Here is a 19,528-nt window from a genome sequence, read left to right on the forward strand (position 1 = left end):
ATAATGTAAGAAATAGAGCAAATTTCTGAGAAAAGGCCTCAGAGGAACAGCATAAAAAATGACAACCAAATAGAAACAGAACAAGAGAAAATGCTACATGTTTTCAGAGCTGTGTAATAGGCTCACTTAGCATTAATAGCAATGATGCATTAGCTCCTTATTATTACCTTCTGTAGAAAAGAAGGTTGTACTAACCATGCACTTTTATCCATTATGAAAGTTCTGCAGCAGGAAGAAAAAAACAAGGCACAAGGTATAGCAGACATATTTTTCTAAGTAAATATAAATGCAGCTTTTTTAGATTTTAGACCATTTAATTAAAAAAAAATACACTATTTGGAGATCAGTATTTCTATGTACACAAAACTAAATGGATAGTAATTATGTAGGAATCTTACAAGCCCTTCTCATTTGCTGCTGTGGCAATTCTGTATTTCTGTTAGTAAGTACATGTGGATTTGAAGCTAGCTTCTGTCCGCCGAATTTTAATAGACTTGATTGGCTACATAGCAGAATATGAAGAAGTAGTAATTTGGAATAAAACACACTTTTCAAGAAAGTAACCTAAAATTAAGCTTTAGCATATCATATTTTAAAATAACAGAGTGTCTAGAAAAATATTACAATAGACAAACTTACTTGTAACATAGCAGCCTCCCAGTATCTGAAGGACGCTTACAAGGGTGCTGGGGAGGGACTCTTCATCAGGGACTGTAGTGATAGGACAAGGGGTAACGGGTTAAAACTTAAACAGGGGAAGTTTAGATTGGATATAAGGAGGAAACTCTTTACTGTGAGGGTGGTGACACACTGGAATGGGCTGCCCAAAGAAGTGTTACATGCTACACTCCTGGCAGCGTTCAAGGCCAGGCTGGACAGTCTTGGGCAACATAGTCTACTGTGAGATGTCCCTGCCCCTGGCAGGGGGGGTGGAACTAGACGATCTTAAGGTCCTTTCTCAAACCTAACATTCTATCACTCTATGATTTTATGTACTGCAAAATCAAACAGGTATCCAGGATATTTAAAAACACTTCCTGGAAAATTTACAAATTCTCAAATCCTTGCAAAATCTAAGATATTTCTCTTTAGATTTCTCACTTGCCACCTTCCAGCTTGACAATTTGTTATTTACATAACATAACTGAAGTGGAAATAGAGTCACAAGACAAAACTGAATGATAGCTACCTCTTCTTAGATGTATACATCTGGTTTGGGCTGAAAGCTCTACACAGGAGGCATTTGAAGGGCTGGAACCAACTGCTGTTATTTCTGGAGTTTATTTATGTTATACCTGCATTTACTTCAGCTTATTCTTCACTTAGATATTCAGCACTATTTCCCCGATGGCCCATGAGCGTCTTTCTGCATTTGTCTTCTTTTAAGAGGCATCAGAGACTGCATAAGAAATTTTTCCTTCAGAAGATCTTAATTACACTGTAGTCAACTTGGGAATAATCTATCTCTCCTACATAGGATTTGGGAGTGTTTTATTCATGTATCAGTTAGGCAGAGAGATAGGAATACTGCTTAAACAAGTTAAGAAAAAAAAGAAAACAAAGTAAAAAGGTGAGGTGGGTCACAATAGCATCTCCAGAAGGGCAAGTTAAAAAAAAAAGAGCAGGGCCACTTCAAGCAGTTGTAGGAAGAAGAAAAGCAAGCCATCAGAACTTTATCAGAAGGACCCAACATAGGATTGGGCTGTTACATCTCTCCCGTACATCTACAGGGACATTCTGCTTTTCTGCCAAAATCTTGAGTGAGTCCAACATATTTTGGGTTCTGGTAAGTTTTTTGTTTTTACTTTTCTCTTTCTTATAGAGCAAATAGTCTACATAACAGTTTGGTGCAATTCTGCATGTCATTTAAACATTACATACCATACCATATCAGCTTGTTTATAAAAGGAAAAAGCAGGTAATAATTTCTTTGCGTGCAAGAGCAATCACATTTTCCCAGTATCTGGAAACATGGGAATGCATGAGGGCACCAGAATTAATATTAACCAAGGCATTTATTTTTTTCCTTGGAGGCTTTTTCTTTCATCTTTCATTTTTCTCTCCTGGGTGCTCCAAGAATGAAGTGTCTTCCAGAGCCCCAGTATATGTATTTCAGCAAGTTCTTTATGCTGAATGAAGACATTCCAGTGGTTGAATGTCGCCAATACAAAACTTGTCAGCAAGTAAAATTACTCTAAGTAGCTGTACTATAATTTGAAAAAAACTGATAGAGCAAATGAAAAACTTGTGGGGGCAAATTAAAAAAATGCAACTTCTGGGAAAATATGAGAGCACCTTTCAAAGGGATGATGTTTCAAACAGGAATGCTAATATCCTGAATCAGAAATGAGCTTTCGGGGGAAAAAGCATCCAGTGAAAAGTTTTCAAGATAAGAAAGCTGCTTCTACATTTATTTAATGGTATAAAAATGTTTTGCCTTAATAACTGAAAAAAATAATTTCTCTGCTCAATGAAAACAACCAACCAACCAACCAACCCACAAAAACCTAAAAGGTAGTATCTAGAACAGCTAACTTATGTGTAGAGTCTCCTGTATAACTTCAGATACACATTTCTCATTTTTGACAGTATTTAGGCCTGGATGTCCATGATTTTAGAAATGTGTTTGACTGAGGCACGTTAAATCCATCACAGTTGAGTGCTCCTTCCTCCTTCTACAGATCTGAAAAAGTGGCATCTATCAGTGTAGTGGATAAGGACATGAGAAAGCTTCAAATGTGTCATTTCTAAATAATTGGGAAGCTTTGTTCTGCAAGAACTTCCAGGTCACAGACAGGATGCAGCAGGTCCAAATTATCTAGGGGCCACAGATGCTGCAAAGGCTGCTGTTGTGCAACATGCTCTTCAGCTGCCTGTCAAGTCCAGGAGGTGATGTCCTAGGAAACCACAGCCATTGCTTCTACCAGGCTCTTGAATCCCTTAAACCATGATGCAAAGGCGCCAAGACTGCATGCTCCCAGAACCACATAAGTACCACAACAGCTCAGAAATAATCTTGAACTCTGATGTGCTGCTGACCAGCAGGATTTAGGAACTGGAGTGGGGTACCAAGTAAGTTCATATTGACTGGAGCCATGAATACAATTCTCCTCCGTACACTGAAATAAACTATGCTTTTAAAAAAGTGTCTCGGGCAGACTCTCCTGTGTCGAAACTACAGCAGAAGAGGATGGCGTAAGTTAAGGACATAACGAATGAGGGTTGTTGTAGTTTTATGACAGATCAAAAAAAGAAGTCTTTTGAAAACTCACTATTACTCCGTCTACCCCTCCACACCTTTACTCTAACAAAATACAAAGAATTCAACTTCTCCATAACAGCAGTTGTCGTAATTGAAGTAGTTATCTCACTTTTCCTATAACCATTATACCCTGTTATTCTTGTTTTCCCCTTCCTCTACTCTCCTGGCAGTACTTTCAGAAACCACAGTCCTTAGCAAATGTAACCCCTAATGTCTCTAGCCATTCCTCATAACATAGCAAAGGAGCCAGTCACACTGGGGTTTATGATTAAAAAAAAAAACAACTCAAAACCCAACAGAATAAGATTTAGACATGGTTTAAACAGTAACGAGCTTCAGGATGAATTGTTCTGCTACCACTATGAAGAGGAATGGCAAAAGCATTGCCATCTCGCCTGATGTCGGGAACTAAATTCAGTAAGAGATGTTGCAGATACCCAGCAGAACCATGGCCATATGGGACAACTTTTAAGTCCCATTAAGTTTTCATACACAGTACAAAAAACACTTTCTGATCTCACTATCACTATCTTTAAATTCAAATTATTCTTCATATCTTCTTTTCAAGGCATCGTAGCCAGCACTGGGTCTTTCCATGATTGCCTGAGAATTTTGGCAAATAGCAGCTCATAGGTCTGGAGCGCACAAATACGTTTTAATGAGACAATCTACTCAGAAGGGGAAGAAGAATCTGCAATATTGCAATTAAAGTGATGCTTTCATGATACGCGAGAAATTGAATCATTAACTAATTTTACATAGGATACCAAAAAGCATTGTTTTCTCATTTGAATTTAGGATATAAAGAAGAAAATCTTTGGTTACAAACAAGTTTTGTGCTTTCAAACCAGACCACATTTCCCTCATTCTCAGTCCATTTCAGGCAGGACAGAGACAGCTTATTAGGCTGCTACAGCATATGGGATTGAGGGTGATATTTGTCTCAACAGAGTACATTTGCAGTACAGATGTCTCAACCACATCTGCTCAAAGAAACTTGGTAACACAAAGCATCCTTGTATCTGCATTTTTTTGTCTATAAACATCAGCTACTAGATGACAAAACACTCTTAGCCTTTTATGAGGAAATAACACGGTGGATGGATGATGGCAGAGCGGTGGATGTGGTCTACCTTGACTTCAGCAAAGCATTTGACACAGTCTCCCACAGCATCCTCACAGCTAAATTGAGGAAGTGTGGTCTGCATGGTAGTGAGGTAGACTGTGAACTGGCTGAAGGAGAGAAGCCAGAGAGTTGTAGTCTATGGGGCGGAGTCTAGTTGGAGGCCTGTAACTAGTGGAGTGCCTCAAGGGTCAGTACTGGGACCGGTATTATTTAATATATTCATCAACGATTTAGATGAGGGAATTGAGTGTACTATCAGCAAGTTTGCTGATGACACTAAGCTGGGAGGAGTGGCTGACACGCCAGAAGGCTGTGCTGCCATCCAGTGAGACCTGGACAGGCTGGAGAGTTGGGCAGGGAATAACTTGATGAAATCTAACAAGGGAAAGTGTAGAGTCCTGCATCTGGGCAGGAACAACCCCAGGTTCCAGTATAGGTTGGGGAACGACCTGTTAGAGAGCAGCGTAGGGGAGCGGGACCTGGGGGTCCTTGTGGACGACAGGATGACCATGAGCCAACACTGCGCCCTTGTGGCCAAGAAGGCCAATGGCATCCTGGGGTGTATTAGAAGGGGGGTGGTTAGTAGGTCGAGAGGTCCTCCTTCCCCTCTACTCTGCCCTGGTGAGACCGCATCTGGAATATTGTGTCCAGTTCTGGGCCCCTCAGTTCAAGAAGGACAGGGAGCTGCTGGAGAGAGTCCAGCGCAGGGCAACGAAGATGATTAAGGGAGTGGAGCATCTCCCTTATGGGGAAAGACTGAGGGAGCTGGGTCTCTATAGTTTGGAGGAGACTGAGGGGTGACCTTATAAGTGTCTATAAATATATAAAGGGGGAGTGTCACGAGGATGGAGCCAGGCTCTACTCAGTGGCAAACAATGATAGGACAAGGGGTAATGGGTACAAACTGGAACACAAGAGGTTCCACTTAAACTTGAGAAGAAACTTCTTCTCAGTGAGGGTGACGGAACACTGGAACAGGCTGCCCAGGGAGGTTGTGGAGTCGCCTTCCCTGGAGACATTCAAAACCCGCCTGGACACATTCCTGTGTAACATTATCTAGGTGTTCCTGCTCCGGCAGGGGGATTGGACTAGATGATCTTTCGAGGTCCCTTCCAATCTCTAGCATACTGTGATACACACCCCACACCAGTTTAGTCACAAGTCACACTCAACTGACAAAAAATGCAGAGCTGACATCTCTGAAAGCATCAGGTCAGGACAGACTAAATACACTGAACATGGGGGAGAAAACCTCCAGCTTTACCCATGCTTCATATTCTTGCAGTAGTTTTTCAGGAGGGAAAAAAAAAAAGGAAAAAAAAGGAAAAAAAAAGGAACAAAAAGCTGCTTGATGAGGAAGATGAAAACAAAATGCCTGAATTCCTCTCAACACCTTCCAGCACCTGTGCCAAATACAAAGAGCCAGATCTGTAGCAATACACAGGAATGTACCAGCCTGTTCTCTCTCATTCCAGCACATCTTCATCAGTCCCTTTGGAAACTCTGGTGACTGCAACACCAGGCTCCAAAGCCCTGGGCTCCTCAGCTCCAGCACTGCCCAGAGTCAACACAAGGTTTGCTGGATAAGCAGCCCAAAATGCTGTCACACATGGACTCACGACACAGCTACTGCTGGGCCACCACATGCAGATGAATCCCACAGAAGAGGGCAGGAGTCTGTGCCAGGCTGCAGAGCAGGGTAGGATCAGTCCCACAGCTCCACTAACAAACCAAAGCTCAACTGCAGCCACTACAGTGCTACATAAGAACTGGTGCTTCTTAATACAATCTTTTATATACCAAAGGCAAAGAAAAAAAAATCACTGGTGTAACAGGACTGAAAACTACTTGCTTCTTGTTTTGAACAGGGTTCCTTTTGAAAGGACTCTGTTGAAAGTGAAAGAAAAGAGAAGAAAACCAGAAGAAGCAAAGGCCAGTTAGTCAGGCACTAGGAGTAATGGGTACTGTGTCATCTTTTTCTTAAAAAGAAGACTCCACATATTGTTTTGGTACTCTTCACCTGAAAAAAAAAAAAAAAAAAAAGAAAATCAACATTTAAATGAATAATATTTAAAAACATAGACAGCTCATTAGTAGTAAATTCATAACAATAAAAAATTTAAACCACTAAAATTTGCAGATTCTAGTCAGAAAATTAAGACATTTACAAGCATTTCCCAAAACTAAGATCAAATGGTAGTGTTGAAAACTAATAAAGTTTTGTTTCCCATACATGAGTTATCAGTTCAGTACTCTGACCATCACAGCTTTGTTAGGGAAGTTAATGAACAAATCAAAACCTTTTGTTATTTCAGCAACTACTACCAACAAAGCCATGCTTCACATCTGGTGAGTAACTTCCTAACACCAGGGAGCTCTCACCCATGAACATACAAACACAGAAAAGTCAAAATTCTTTAATCAATATTTAATTAAATTTAGTGAAGCATAGAATGGAATGTGCTATATGATTAAGAGTTCTTGACAGTAATGAATTGTTCATTATAACTTCACTATGTGTTTCAGTGATACGGTTTGCTTCTGAAGTCCAATAACTCCCGGTTAACAAAATTTACATACAGATGTTTGTTGACAAGTTTTAAAGTGAATGCATTCATACTTAATAAATATTTTATACTGGAAAAGTGTCTAATCAGAGAGAGCACAACTTATTAGTGAGAAAGTGTTTTAGATACCATACGTATCAGTGCTGCACTTTTCAGCTATATTCAAAATGACATACAACACAGGGGTTGTCTTCAATCAAACCTAGAAACCAGTGTTCTGCATCAAGTTAAAAAAAACCAAAGCAAACAACTCATCACCTGCTACTAAAAACTTCAGAACTTCTGCAAGATGCAAACTATCCTACTGCACATGTGAGAAGCATGGAAACAAGAACTGCAAGTTAATAGGTTTATACTTGCATGTGGAGTCTACAGACCGTTGAGGGAAACACAGCTTAGTAAAATCTCACTGCTCAGAAAGCATCCAGTTATATTTGTTTTCAAACAAAAAGATTGAAGATGCGTGTGTGTCTAATCATGGTAAAAGTCTAGACAGAACAAGCAGGAATCTCAAGCTACTATAATAATAAAAAGGATTAAACCACTGCAGAAATTTCAAACATACACTGGTCAACAGTGCTTATTTACAAGATTGGTTTGTGAAATAAACACAATTTTAATGGTCAGTGACTTTTAAAAAACAATCTGTTTTTACAGGTCTTTAATTCTATAACTCTGGTATTCTTACAAACATACTGCATATAGGCACACAAGATCTTTTCTTTCAAGACTAACTTTATACTGGATTTTCCTGTTCAACTGTATCAAGGAGCACTGCTCGCTTCATGACTTTGACAGCCTCAACAAATTAAAATTGATGTATTTGATTAAATCATAGCTTTAATTCTGATTTTAATCTAAAACATAGCTAACGTGACTAAAAATTTCCTAAGGGAGAAACATGGTGATGCAGATCTGTTACCTAGAAAAATTTTAAAATCATTTTGAGGACTCAGCAAACAAATAATAGGACAATTGGAATCTTCCATGCTGTAGAATTTAGCTAAGAATTATTAGACGTTCTTCAGCATCTAATATTTGCCATGTTTTTGCAGGTTATGAAAAGAAGTCATAGGATTATAAACCAGCTAATTTAACATGTTTTACAGAGACTTTGTTATCAAGAACATTAGTAACTAGAAGATCTCCAAATCATGAGCATTATCAATTTCAATAATATCTTCAGGGTCCATCTTTGCTTCGTGATGCCCCTCCTGTAGATCATCCAGGGAAGCCAGAGCTTCAGTCGTATCACTAGCGAAAGTCTCACGAGATGCATCATCATATTCTTGCAGGTTGAGCCCTCTTATGGCTTTTTTCATCTTCTTTCCTAGAACTTGTATTCTCCTCTTCTTAGCAGCTTTTTTGTTTTCATACTCCTTTTGGTTCTCCAGGTAGAATATTTCCTTGAAAGAGAACAAAACAAATTTGGGCATATTCAGCTTACTAGTGTTTCCTGAAGAAAAATAAAGTAGTTAAAATAATAAATTACAAATATTGTTCAGTAATATTTAACTAACATTATTGATAACAGAAGCATGAGGATAGACTGCACTTAAGGAAAATGCCCCAAAGATGATAAAAGGACTGGGAAGCCTCAGAGAACAGGGTTTGTTAAGCACACAGAAAAGGCAGCTCAGGGAAGACCTTATCATCAAGTTCCGGTATTTAAAGAGTGGCTACAAAGAAGATGGAGATTCCTTTTTTACAAGGAAAAAGGAAGGGTACAAAAAAAAAAAAAAAGAAATTCCAACTGGACACAAGAGGGAAATTCTTGACTATCAGCCACTGGAATCACCTCCCCAGGGAAGTAGTTGATTCTCTAATGTTAGACACTTTTCAGATTCAGCTGGACAGGGTGCTGGGACATCTTGTCTAGATTGTGCTTTTGCTAAGAAAGGTTAGACTAGATCGTCACTGAGGTCCCTTCCAACCTGGTGTTCTATGATAAATTATTTTATTACATAAATTCTCAGCAATCCCATAGTATATGTAAATAAGCATCATTAAGTTTTCACTTCAAGTGTGTTGGTGATACAAAACTGGGAGGAACGGGTGGTAGACCAGAGAATCACACTGCCACATGGAGGGACCTATTGAGGAAATGTGACCAAATATTTTATCACAACTTGAAAAAAATTTCCTCCAGAACTGATATTTGAGTTCATATCTCATTATCTGTACTGTCAAGCAGTTGTGAACCTCATTAACATCTTCTCTACTGCAATATACGACTGTTACAAGTTTCCTCTATATTTGAAGGAATGTAGCAGAACTAAATGCTGCTACATACCCCTCTTTCTCCGGTTATTTTCTTCTCCCTAAAAGCTGCAAGCCAAGTGCAAAGGACACGCAAATCTGTGATGCTGGTATACATGACAACCTCCATGATGACAGGATTACACATTTTTACCACAGTTTTGCACAACAAATGAAGTCTCATACCATCAGTGAAGTTTGTTTAGTGAAAACTGCTGCCTCATTAAACACTCGCCAGAATTACCAAATGAAGAATGAGACACAGAAGTACAAGGGCATGGAAGACGTGTGGGAGAGCATTTTTTTTTTTTAATCAAACTTGCAACTTTTTGTGACCAACTTTAAGCTATGAAAGATTGTTGCTTTTTTTTTTTAATTTTTTTTTAAAACCTAAAATGACAGTTTACTTTGATTTGTTTCTCAATTCCCAGTACAAAAGGTTAGGATAGTATGCAGAGTGAGGTGTAGTAGCAAAATAAGTATTTCTTTTACCAAAAGCTTCAATGAAGTTAGGAAAAAAAAAAAAAATAAAAAATCAACCAACCAAACCTTCAAAAAAACCCCAAAACCAAGTCAAGTTGTTTAAAGTAAATGAAAAAAAATACCATCTAAGTCTGCTTCATACCTTAAAAAGAAAGGTAATAATATTTACAAGCTGACAAAGCTGATTTGGTGAGAACACAGATGATGCCAGTGAGCAATTCAGACTAAGATTAGACCAGTATCTAACTTTATTGGAAATACTGCCTGTCACTACAGCTGGAGCTATATAGGAAAAAAGTATTCTGTTAAGAGAACTGTGTTCAATTCATGCACAATGACAGAGCTCCAAAAGCCAGAAATACATCTGTAGATATCATTGCTGTAAGGCATACACAAACTAAAAAAAAAAATAAATCCAATGTTCATCTCTTCAGATTCTACACTCTCAACATCCTCAACAGGTTTTTGTGACTGATAACATATAAGAGGTGTTCTCACTACCTAGCATGAATGGTAATTCATCTTCCCAGCCCCCCTACACTCCCCATAAATTCTGAATATGAAAAGCTGGTTTCTTTGCAATATAGTTAGTTGCGGTAGAAGCTGAAAGAGATTAAATCAACATTTCTCATAGGTAAAAAAGTAAATCCTTTGGACCATCATTTGCACTCTTGATAATTTTACCTTGATTTGCTCTTCTTTGATACTAGGTGTGTTCTTCAGCAGGTTTAAATAAACACCCCCTGGTGTTCTTCTCCGAGTGCCATTCTTCATAGGGAAAGAACAAATACATAATAGCAAGCTAAATATGTAAGTGTTGATATAAATACAGCATCTAAGATGATTCTCTGTATTGAGACAGAGTAACAAAAAATGTTCTGCTGGGTGAGGTTTTACATAAAACCAACCCTGGCTATGTTTTATTTCTGACTGAACTAGTCATAAAAAGGTCACAAAACAGGTTAGTACATTTGGGTAGGTAAATTACAAGGTTGCAAAAAATTTGCTCTAGAATATAATACCAAACTGTTCAGGTACATACTAAAACTGATTTTGGTAGCAAAGAAATAAAATGTGAATAGTATTCTAACAACTATCACAAAGAACTACAATAATGTATATGCTAGGCTGAATATTCACAACATTCATGACATACAAGACCAGTAAAACATCAAAAAATGAATTTAATAAAATTACATTGATCACTTTTTTTTTTATTGTACCCTGCAGTTCTACAACTTATCTGCATATCTCCAGGATTTTGCATTTCTGCCTAGGTAGGAAACGCAACGCATACTTTGTAGTTTCTCCCCACATTAGTTCCATGCTTTAACAGTTTTTACTGTAACAGCAGCAGTGCAATATGCCATACCACAATGAAGCATGAATGGACTCAGCTCTGAAACCTTCGTAAATTACAAGCACTAATTACTATACTACTACCCAACTGCCCTTTGCAGTCTACGAAGCTGAACCGTTACTCCAGTGCTCTGATATTGTACTAAACATGATATTTTCTGCTAAATAACAAAGTAAAACAAAATCCAAAAGTTCTAAGAACAGAGAAGGTAATTTTTCATGTCCCTGAAACGGGATGATAAAAGTATATGGCATCTGCTACCAGCACAAATTCCCAAGAAAGAAAAACAGTATGATCTGCCTTTCAAATAGTGTGCTCTGATCTGCAGCCAAAGAAACCTATGCCACCAGGGGTGGTGTCCTTTCATCTCCTTGGTTAGCACTTGTCAGTAAGTACTTTAATCTTTCAAGACAATAGACTGCTCCTAAGACAACCTGGTAGCTGTAAAGTTGTTGTCTTCTTGGGGTGTTTTTTTTTTGTGTGTTTTTTTTTTTAATCACCCCCTTTCCTCTTCTCTGCTTCTAGTGCTGGAACTTAAAAGACAAATTATAAACAAATGCCTGAAAGTGCTTACTAGTTCCCTTTTTTTTTTCTTCTGAACTTTTGCAGTGAGGCTCATTATTAAATAATAAAAACACCCCAACATAGCGAGAAATTCCAAGAAGAGTATTCATGATTTTTAATAGAACTCAGTACTCAGTTTTGCTCTACTGATACACAAGCCAAAGGTTCTCTAATAAAGCTGACATTCCCTTTTGAAAGCTACTCTTAGAACACGACATTAGAAATGCTCACTGCTGAGTATGGCGAACTCTGATGGCACACTAACTAACCCAGTAGATACACGTTTGGCAGCACCGACCTATCTGACTTACTGAAGAAATGTGCCAGAAACTTCACATGGATCCTAACGTCACAGCTTTTTATTCAAGCTTCAGAACCCATCCCACTTAGTTCTCTGCTGAAAGATTCCAAAGGGAGGCAGGGTAACAAATACAATGTTGTAACTGTTAATTAGTTACTAATCTCAGTACAAAAAATTGGGTAATTCCCAGGTTAATTCATGTTATTTTTCACTCAAATCCTGCTGGACAATTATCTTAATATTTGTTAAGTGAGTTTCATGGCAAGCGACAGCCATGAAACTGTGTGAGAACCTGGCCAATGAGAAAGCTGTGCAATGGCCCTACATAAAGATTCTGCAAGTTGTGTTTGTTGTGTGACTCCTCATCCACAAACCCAGAACACCTCATGTTTCTTACCACTATGAATAGTCCACCATTTTGTTCCACTTCAGCTGTTTCCATAAGCAGTTCAATAGCTTTCCTCTTCCCAATTATTTTCACTACCCGGGCAATTAAATCTTTCTTTGGCTCACAAAGGCTGGGAGGAGGGGGGAAAAAAAAAAAAAAAAAGAAAAAAAGGTACATTTAATTTCTTGAGTAAAATGGACCACGGAAGTTCCATAATGAGTAATTAATTCTGTGAAACATAAACCTCTGCTAAAATTAAAGATCTGTATATTTAAATGTGTTTCAATGACTTCTTGAATCAAAGTACCAAGTTTCTGAGGGATAGTTTTTTTTCTAAAGCATGCATTTTAAATTTTATTTCAGTGAAAATGCCTTGAGTTATTGTTTTCCTGCCACAGACATGTGAAAGATTAAACCAAGTAAGAAACTGCTATACAAACCTCTGAAATTAAAGTACTAAATTCTGTTGTGCATTTAACAGTTAAAATTGCAGCAACTTCGCAGTTAAACCAACAATTATCCAGACACAACAGTAAGTGTAAAAGTGCCCCTTTATCATGTGCCATTCAGACAATAGTAAAAAAAAATACGTAGTAAAAAATCACAGCCTGTTGATTAATCCAAGATAACATATAAAATGCAAACAAGAAAAAAATACTGCAGTATTACCAAGTTAAATTGTATTCTCTTGTTAGTAAAAATGTCTTCATACAGAAAATTTTGTTGTCAGTCTGCATGAAGGAAAAAGCTTACAAAGTATGTACACTCTTACTGGAAAAGACTGTAAGCCCACAGATCAATACCACTTGCCCAGAGCAAGAGTTCAAATGCTAATTCTCATTTTTTAATGACAAAGCTTCTCACTAAGCACTTCAGTCCTAAGCAACACAGCTCAGTGGTTTTACATTCTGGGGACCAACAGACCACCATCATTACCAAAATTTCTTGAAGACAACTGGCAAGCCTCATCTCTTCAAATGATGACATTACTATGCTATAAAGTTGCATGTGCTACAATAACTGCATACAGAAGGTGTCTGAACATAGTGAGGAACTATTTAGATCACCCAGGCTACCTTCAGCTGCTTCAACTGTATGACTGAAGTTACCTGAAATTAAATGTTAAACCTCACGTTTTAGTGACAATTGCCCCAGTCATGAAAAGGATTGCCCAACCTTTTTATATAACTGAGTTCTAAATTGTGGCTTACTGGAAGAGATGAAAATATTTCTCAAAGATGCAGAGAATTCGAGATAATCAGGACTCCTTAGAAAGCTGTTTAAATAGACCTTGTGTTAGCAGCACTGGCAGTTTAAACGATCAAATCCCCACCTAGTGTTCGTTCTGGCCCTGCATAATCCTCCGGTATGCGTGCTTTAACCAGCAGCTGTTCACTGCAACAGGAACTGAGTGAGGTAGACAACAAATGGCATAACATGGCCAGAAAAACTCGTTGATTTTAGTTCACTGTCTGGGCCAGCACAACAAAAAGGTATGAATCCAGGCACAGATAGCACACCACAGATGAAAGAATACTGATGTTGCATGTATAACCACAATCCTACTGATGGAGTCCATCACTGCTATTGCTACAAAATTGTGGAAGACAGGCTTCTGCCTTACTCTGATGAAGCTCAATAGAGCAAAGAGAAGTTTATTACAAAAGACATGCTCAAAGTTTTTAGATTCATAAATAAGATACTGAGAACTGACAACAACATTAACAATTGTCTAATTGCTATTGCTGTATTTCAGCACCTGGTCATATTAAGTAGCACATGTAAAAACAACAATGACCAATAAACCCATGCTTTATTTAAAAGTCAAGCTATCAGTAAATCCTTAAACTCTTGTTCCCTGTTTAACATAATGTTCTTCTGTGGCAGTTTAAGTCAATCTAGAGTAAGCGTGACTGCAAAGCATCTCCCTCCCTTGGGAAACTATGCAGCAAACTGGCTCAGGAGACAAATCTGTCTGCAAACTAGTACTTTAAAAGATAAAAAAAAAAAAAAAAGATGGCAACGGGCTTCTGGACAGGTAAATTAAACTGTGACTCAGCTCATGTACAATAACTAAGTAGCAGGACTGTGAAAAGAACTGGATGGTGGTAGTGTGCATACAGCCAGAACTTCTTAACCCCAACACTGGTTTCCATAAATGAACACAGAACTGCAGCTCAGTTTCACAATATAGAAAGAAACAAGTTGATTTCAGTGCTACTGTCTAACCTTGGTACAGCCCTTCATTACAACAGCAGCAAACGTTTTCTTCAGACAAGCATGTTCCACATTAAGAATATGTATTTCAGAAGATGTGCTCTCCAAAACACTACATAGCAAGTAAGCTATAATTTCAAAAGTTTTATAACTTAGCCAGATTTTTATGGTGACCACAGAAGGCATTTATTGGTGTCCAACTCCAAATACACATTTTCACTCACAAAGTATTTCCTAAAAAGAGCCCCATTACTAAATCTGTACTGTGAGAAACAGATATTTTTCCTTGCCATTGTTCTCAAATAACAGAATATTTTGGCAGACCTTAAAGAGGGGAAAAAAAAAAAAAAAGAATACATTAGACAGTATTACTGGATGCTTCTACAAGAAGCTAGCCATAATGCTGCATTTTAATCCTAGGATTTTGGAAATACACTTTGGAAAGGAACTCACGCTGTTTGTAGTGCTGAATGCCATCTTACATATTTAAAAGCAAGAAAGTTTTTCTTCTTCCGTCTTCTTTTACATCAATAGTTTACCAATACTTACAGAAGTGAAGATACGCTGCTACTAAACTCACCGATAAGCGATTTCATCTGCCACTTTTTCTTCTGAATCTTCTTCTGTTATCTCATATCTTCCTTTATATTTCATTTCTTGTCTTTCACCTAGTCTATCTTTCAGAGGTCGCTTCCGTCTAACAGAGCCTTGTCCATTTTCTTCTTCTGCTGGCAATGTTTTCTTATCATCGTGCATGTATTCATCCAGTTCTTTATCCAAAGTCTCTGCCTCCTTTTGCTGAGCTTCCTTCATCAGCTTTTTAGCCAGTAAATAATTGTAAGTCTCAGACTGCCTGCTTCTGTCAATACTACCATCCATGCCTAGAATTCCAAGTTCATTAGCCACTGCATCCTGATTCTGCTCCTGGAGCACCATACCCCAAATGTTGTTGACCTTCTTGCCACCTACAGCAGTTTGGTTTTGGTGGCTGTGGCTAAACTGAAAAGGCTCAGATTTAGCAGGAGGGAAGTTGAAACATTTTTGTCGCTTTCGTTTCCACAGACAGCTGTCATCATCAGATTCAGAAAAGCTTTCATCACTTGAATCTACACTTTTGGTTGTTCGGTAAGGAACACTTAGTGCACATGATGAAATGCTGTTCTGGAATGGTCTGCCCAAATCACTGCCATCAAGTGAGTTCTGAAATGAAAAAGTAAATGTCCATTAACTTAATAACTCTTATAAATCAAAACAGCTGTCAAATCACACCAAAGATTTGATTAGCTCATTGAGCTCGCAGGAGTCACTTAACGTCATCTTTGTTGAATGACATTAAAATTATTGTGAGACTGGAAAAACTACTAAAATTCCCAAATTGGACAAAGACACAACATGCACAGCACTTTCAAAAACATAAAAACCAAACCACCACAGCAATTTAGCATGATGCTTTGGTTTGTTTTTATCTGCAAAGAAATTTTTTTCAGTTTGAAAGAGGTCAAAATTAGTGATCTGCTATGAAAGACTGATCTGAAATCAGACTCCACTGTCTTAAAGATCGGTATGAGAAACTGAGATGGGATTCCACCTATCTTTTGTCTCAGAGACAAAAGAGATAGGTGGGAGGAGTTAAGATTCCAAGATCCATTGCCCGAGGGATGAGTGGGAAAGAGCTAAGACTCCTGCATACATTACCTCGAGGATTGGTGTGTGATGTTGCTACCCATTATTCCAAGAATTGCTGCAGACCCCTGCAGCTGAAGAGCTGACTGCAAGATGAGGGAAAATGGTCCACCAGGAACATGCAAGACATGACATGAACAACAGAGGTACTCCCCCCAGCTCATTAGAAAAGGGGGAGAAAAAGTAATCTGTCCACTGATTGCTACTGTGGACCCTGAGGGGCACCCTCCATAAGACATCACCATGAGGGCAACACCATGAGGGCAACTCCACGAGACACACTCCACTGCCTACCTTCAAATGGATGACTCGAGAAGGTCGCCTTCACAAGGCCGGCCACCCACCTCCGATGACTACTGCGGACTCTTGGGGGACACCGCTCTGATATCAGCTACGATTCCTGAAGGGCTCCCACCACCAATGATGACAGATCCCTGGGACACCACTGGATCCACTCTCACTGCACCCTGAATCCTTGCTTCATTTCCATCATTTTTCCAATCTGTCCTATCACTATCCCCTTTATTAATAACTGTCTTTTTGTAATACACCAACTGATCAATAAAGGTACTTGACCTCATTTGTGTCTTAATTTCACTCTTGGGATCACAGACTGAAACAGGGTCCGACACTGGGGTTTTCTCCAGTTGGACCCGGACACCTGCAACAACAGTCTTCCCAGAGACTCAAAAAAGAAGCAAGAATGACCAAAAGAAACCAAAAACAAACCCACAAAACTTGGATGTTGCTCAGACTTTGAGAGGCTAACAGTGCATTGTGAGTCTGGTTCAACCAGGACCGCACATCATCAGCTGGGGACACCAGTACATTACAAACTGGGGTTTGCTTCCTTTAAGCCAACAAAGCACAGACTCACTATGGCTTCTAAACTAATTAGGACAAACCCCCTAAAGTTTCAACATACTTCACAAAAAAGAAGACTCCCATTGCTATAAAAATACTCACAAAATGTTATTTCCCCATACACCTGAGAAATAAACATTACAGCCAAGCCTGCTCAAATCTGCATAACCTGCAAAAGCACCACAGGTAACATAACCCAAAATTCTTATTCCCAATTGCTGGAAACTTTCAGCCATGCTGGCTGTGCTAATCTGTGGTAAGAATTTTCATTACTCATAATTCCATTTTTTTCCCCAGTCGGTTTCCTATCCTAAAATTAGGTGCTAACCCCCAATGTCCTGGGTTCAGCTCTAACAGTTACTTTTCTCTTTCTTAGTAGCTGGTGCAGAGCTGTGTTTTCAACTTTAGCACGAGGACAGTGGTGATAACACACTGATGGTTTTAGTTGTTGCTAAGTAATGGCTACTCCAATCAAAGGCTTTTCAGTCCCGTGCTCTGCCAGTCAGGAGCAGCGCAAGAAACCAGAAGGAAGCACAGTCAGCACACCTGAGCCAGACTAGCCAAAGGGGTATTCCATACAGCACATCGTGCCCAGTATATAAACCTGGGGGAGTCACCTGGAAAGCCCAGATCGCTGCTCTGGTCGGATGGTTATTGGTCGGCGTGTCGTAAGCAATCATACTGTACATCACTTGTGGTCATTGTTTTCTTTTCCCTTCTCCCTTAAACCACAACATATGATTTTTAGAAATGGGCTCTCTTCCTTTAATCTCAGGTGAAATTAAAAAAAAATAAAGCACCAAAAATCAACTTTATTTAACCTTACTGCTTTCACCACCATTATAGCACCATTTCTTCATCCTCCTATTAGCAAACAAAAACCACAGGTCTTCAACTAATTTTATCATGTTATGAACTACAAACCTTTAATTTAAAATGTATTCTGTAAGAAGACAGGCTGAGGAAGTTGGGGCTGTTCAGCCTGGAGAAGAGAAGGCTGCGTGGAGACCTCATAGCAGCCTTCCAGTATCTGAAGGGGGCCTATAAGGATGCTGGGGAGGGACTCTTCATCAGGGACTGTAGCAATAGAACAAGGGGTAATGGGTTCAAACTGAAACAGGGGAAGTTCAGGTTAGATATAAGGGAGAAGTTCTTTACTGTGAGGGTGGTGAGGCACTGGAACAGGCTGCCCAAAGAACTGATAATTGCCCCATCCCTGGCAGTGTTCAAGGCCAGGCTGGACAAAGCCTTGGGCACCATGGTCTAGTATGAGGTATGCTTGTGCCAAGAGGGGTGGAACTAGGTGATCTTGAGGTCCATTCCAACCCTAACCATTCTATGATTCTACACAAAACACAAAAAAAATCCCATATTTAGAGTAACTTATTTTGTGCTACACCTCCCAGAACTATATTGCTAATAAATCAAAATAACTACAGAAAATAAACATCCTTACATACGGAGCGTCGTATACTGTTTTATCTTATTTTGAAATCTCTTCCTGCCCGCACACCACCATGAATTCCTCATGAACTCCATAACCCACTCTAACCTGAAAACACTGAGACACTCGGCAACAAATAACATCTCAGCTATTCACAGGTGCAGGAGTCGTGAAGCCCAGGGAAAGCAGCGGCCGGCACTCGGCATGCTCGCTACTACGGGTTATTCTGTTGCTCTTGCAGGGGCCGGCGGTATCGGTGAGCGCTCTCCTCGGCTCACCAAACCCAGTGCCAAGCCGCAACAACAACTCCACCACCCCGCCTCGCATCGTGCGAGCTTCCCAAGAGGGGGCACCGGGGACACACGCCCGTTCCTGAGCCCAGAGCGATCTCTGAGTCCTGAGGAAGGGCCCCTGATGCCCAGCCGCAGGGCCGGAAACCCCTCCGCAGCCGCTCAGCACCGCCAAGCTCGGCTGGGCATCAGGGGCGCCGGTCGGGCCTCTCGCTGCGTTCGCCCGGTCGGGCCTTCCTACTGGAACCCAGGCCACGCCGCCTGCCACCTGGCCCTCCTCACCTGCTGCCGCCGCCCGGGGGAGCCGACTCCAGGCATATCGGAGTCCGAGTCAGAGAGCTCGCCGTCCTCCACATCGTCTTCCATGCTCCGCACCTCCAGCGCCATCTCAACACCGCCGGAACGCCAAAGCGGGGCGACGAGCCGGGAAAAACGGTGCGGGCGCAATCGTGGCACCTCCCTCCCACCAATAGGGAAGGGGGCGACGGTGACGAAGGCCGTGGTGCGTGTCGGGAGCGCCGACGACCGGGTGGGAGGGCGGGAAGGGGGAGAAGGCAGATTCGTGGGGGATGTGTGCCGGGAAAAAGGGTAGCGGCTGGAGCGCGCCGCCATGTTGTGAGCGGCAGGCGGGTGCTGTGGTTGGGGTAGCGCTCCGTGCCGGTGTTCTGCCGCCTTGTGTCGCCGTTGCAGTAGAGGAAACGCGCGGTGCTGCACAAAGAA

At 40.2% G+C, this 19,528-nt stretch overlaps 1 protein-coding gene across 1 annotated transcript; it reads right to left on the reverse strand.

The window, feature by feature from the left end:
* Positions 1-6,801: 6,801 nt before the first annotated feature.
* Positions 6,802-19,278, reverse strand: PHAX (phosphorylated adaptor for RNA export). Its single transcript, XM_057404403.1, has 5 exons — positions 19,091-19,278; positions 15,108-15,727; positions 12,320-12,440; positions 10,382-10,465; positions 6,802-8,361 (listed from the first exon to the last, which is right to left on the reverse strand). Exons 1-5 carry the CDS (start codon positions 19,193-19,195, stop codon positions 8,092-8,094), a joined length of 1,200 nt encoding a protein of 399 aa, XP_057260386.1. The 5' UTR covers positions 19,196-19,278; the 3' UTR covers positions 6,802-8,091.
* Between the last annotated feature and the right edge of the window lie 250 nt (positions 19,279-19,528).

Source organism: Pezoporus wallicus, unplaced genomic scaffold (genome assembly GCF_028554395.1).
Source record: "Pezoporus wallicus isolate ANWC-B61680 ecotype Strahan unplaced genomic scaffold, APGP_CSIRO_Pwel_v1 contig_7293, whole genome shotgun sequence".
Lineage (NCBI taxonomy): Eukaryota > Metazoa > Chordata > Aves > Psittaciformes > Psittacidae > Pezoporus > Pezoporus wallicus.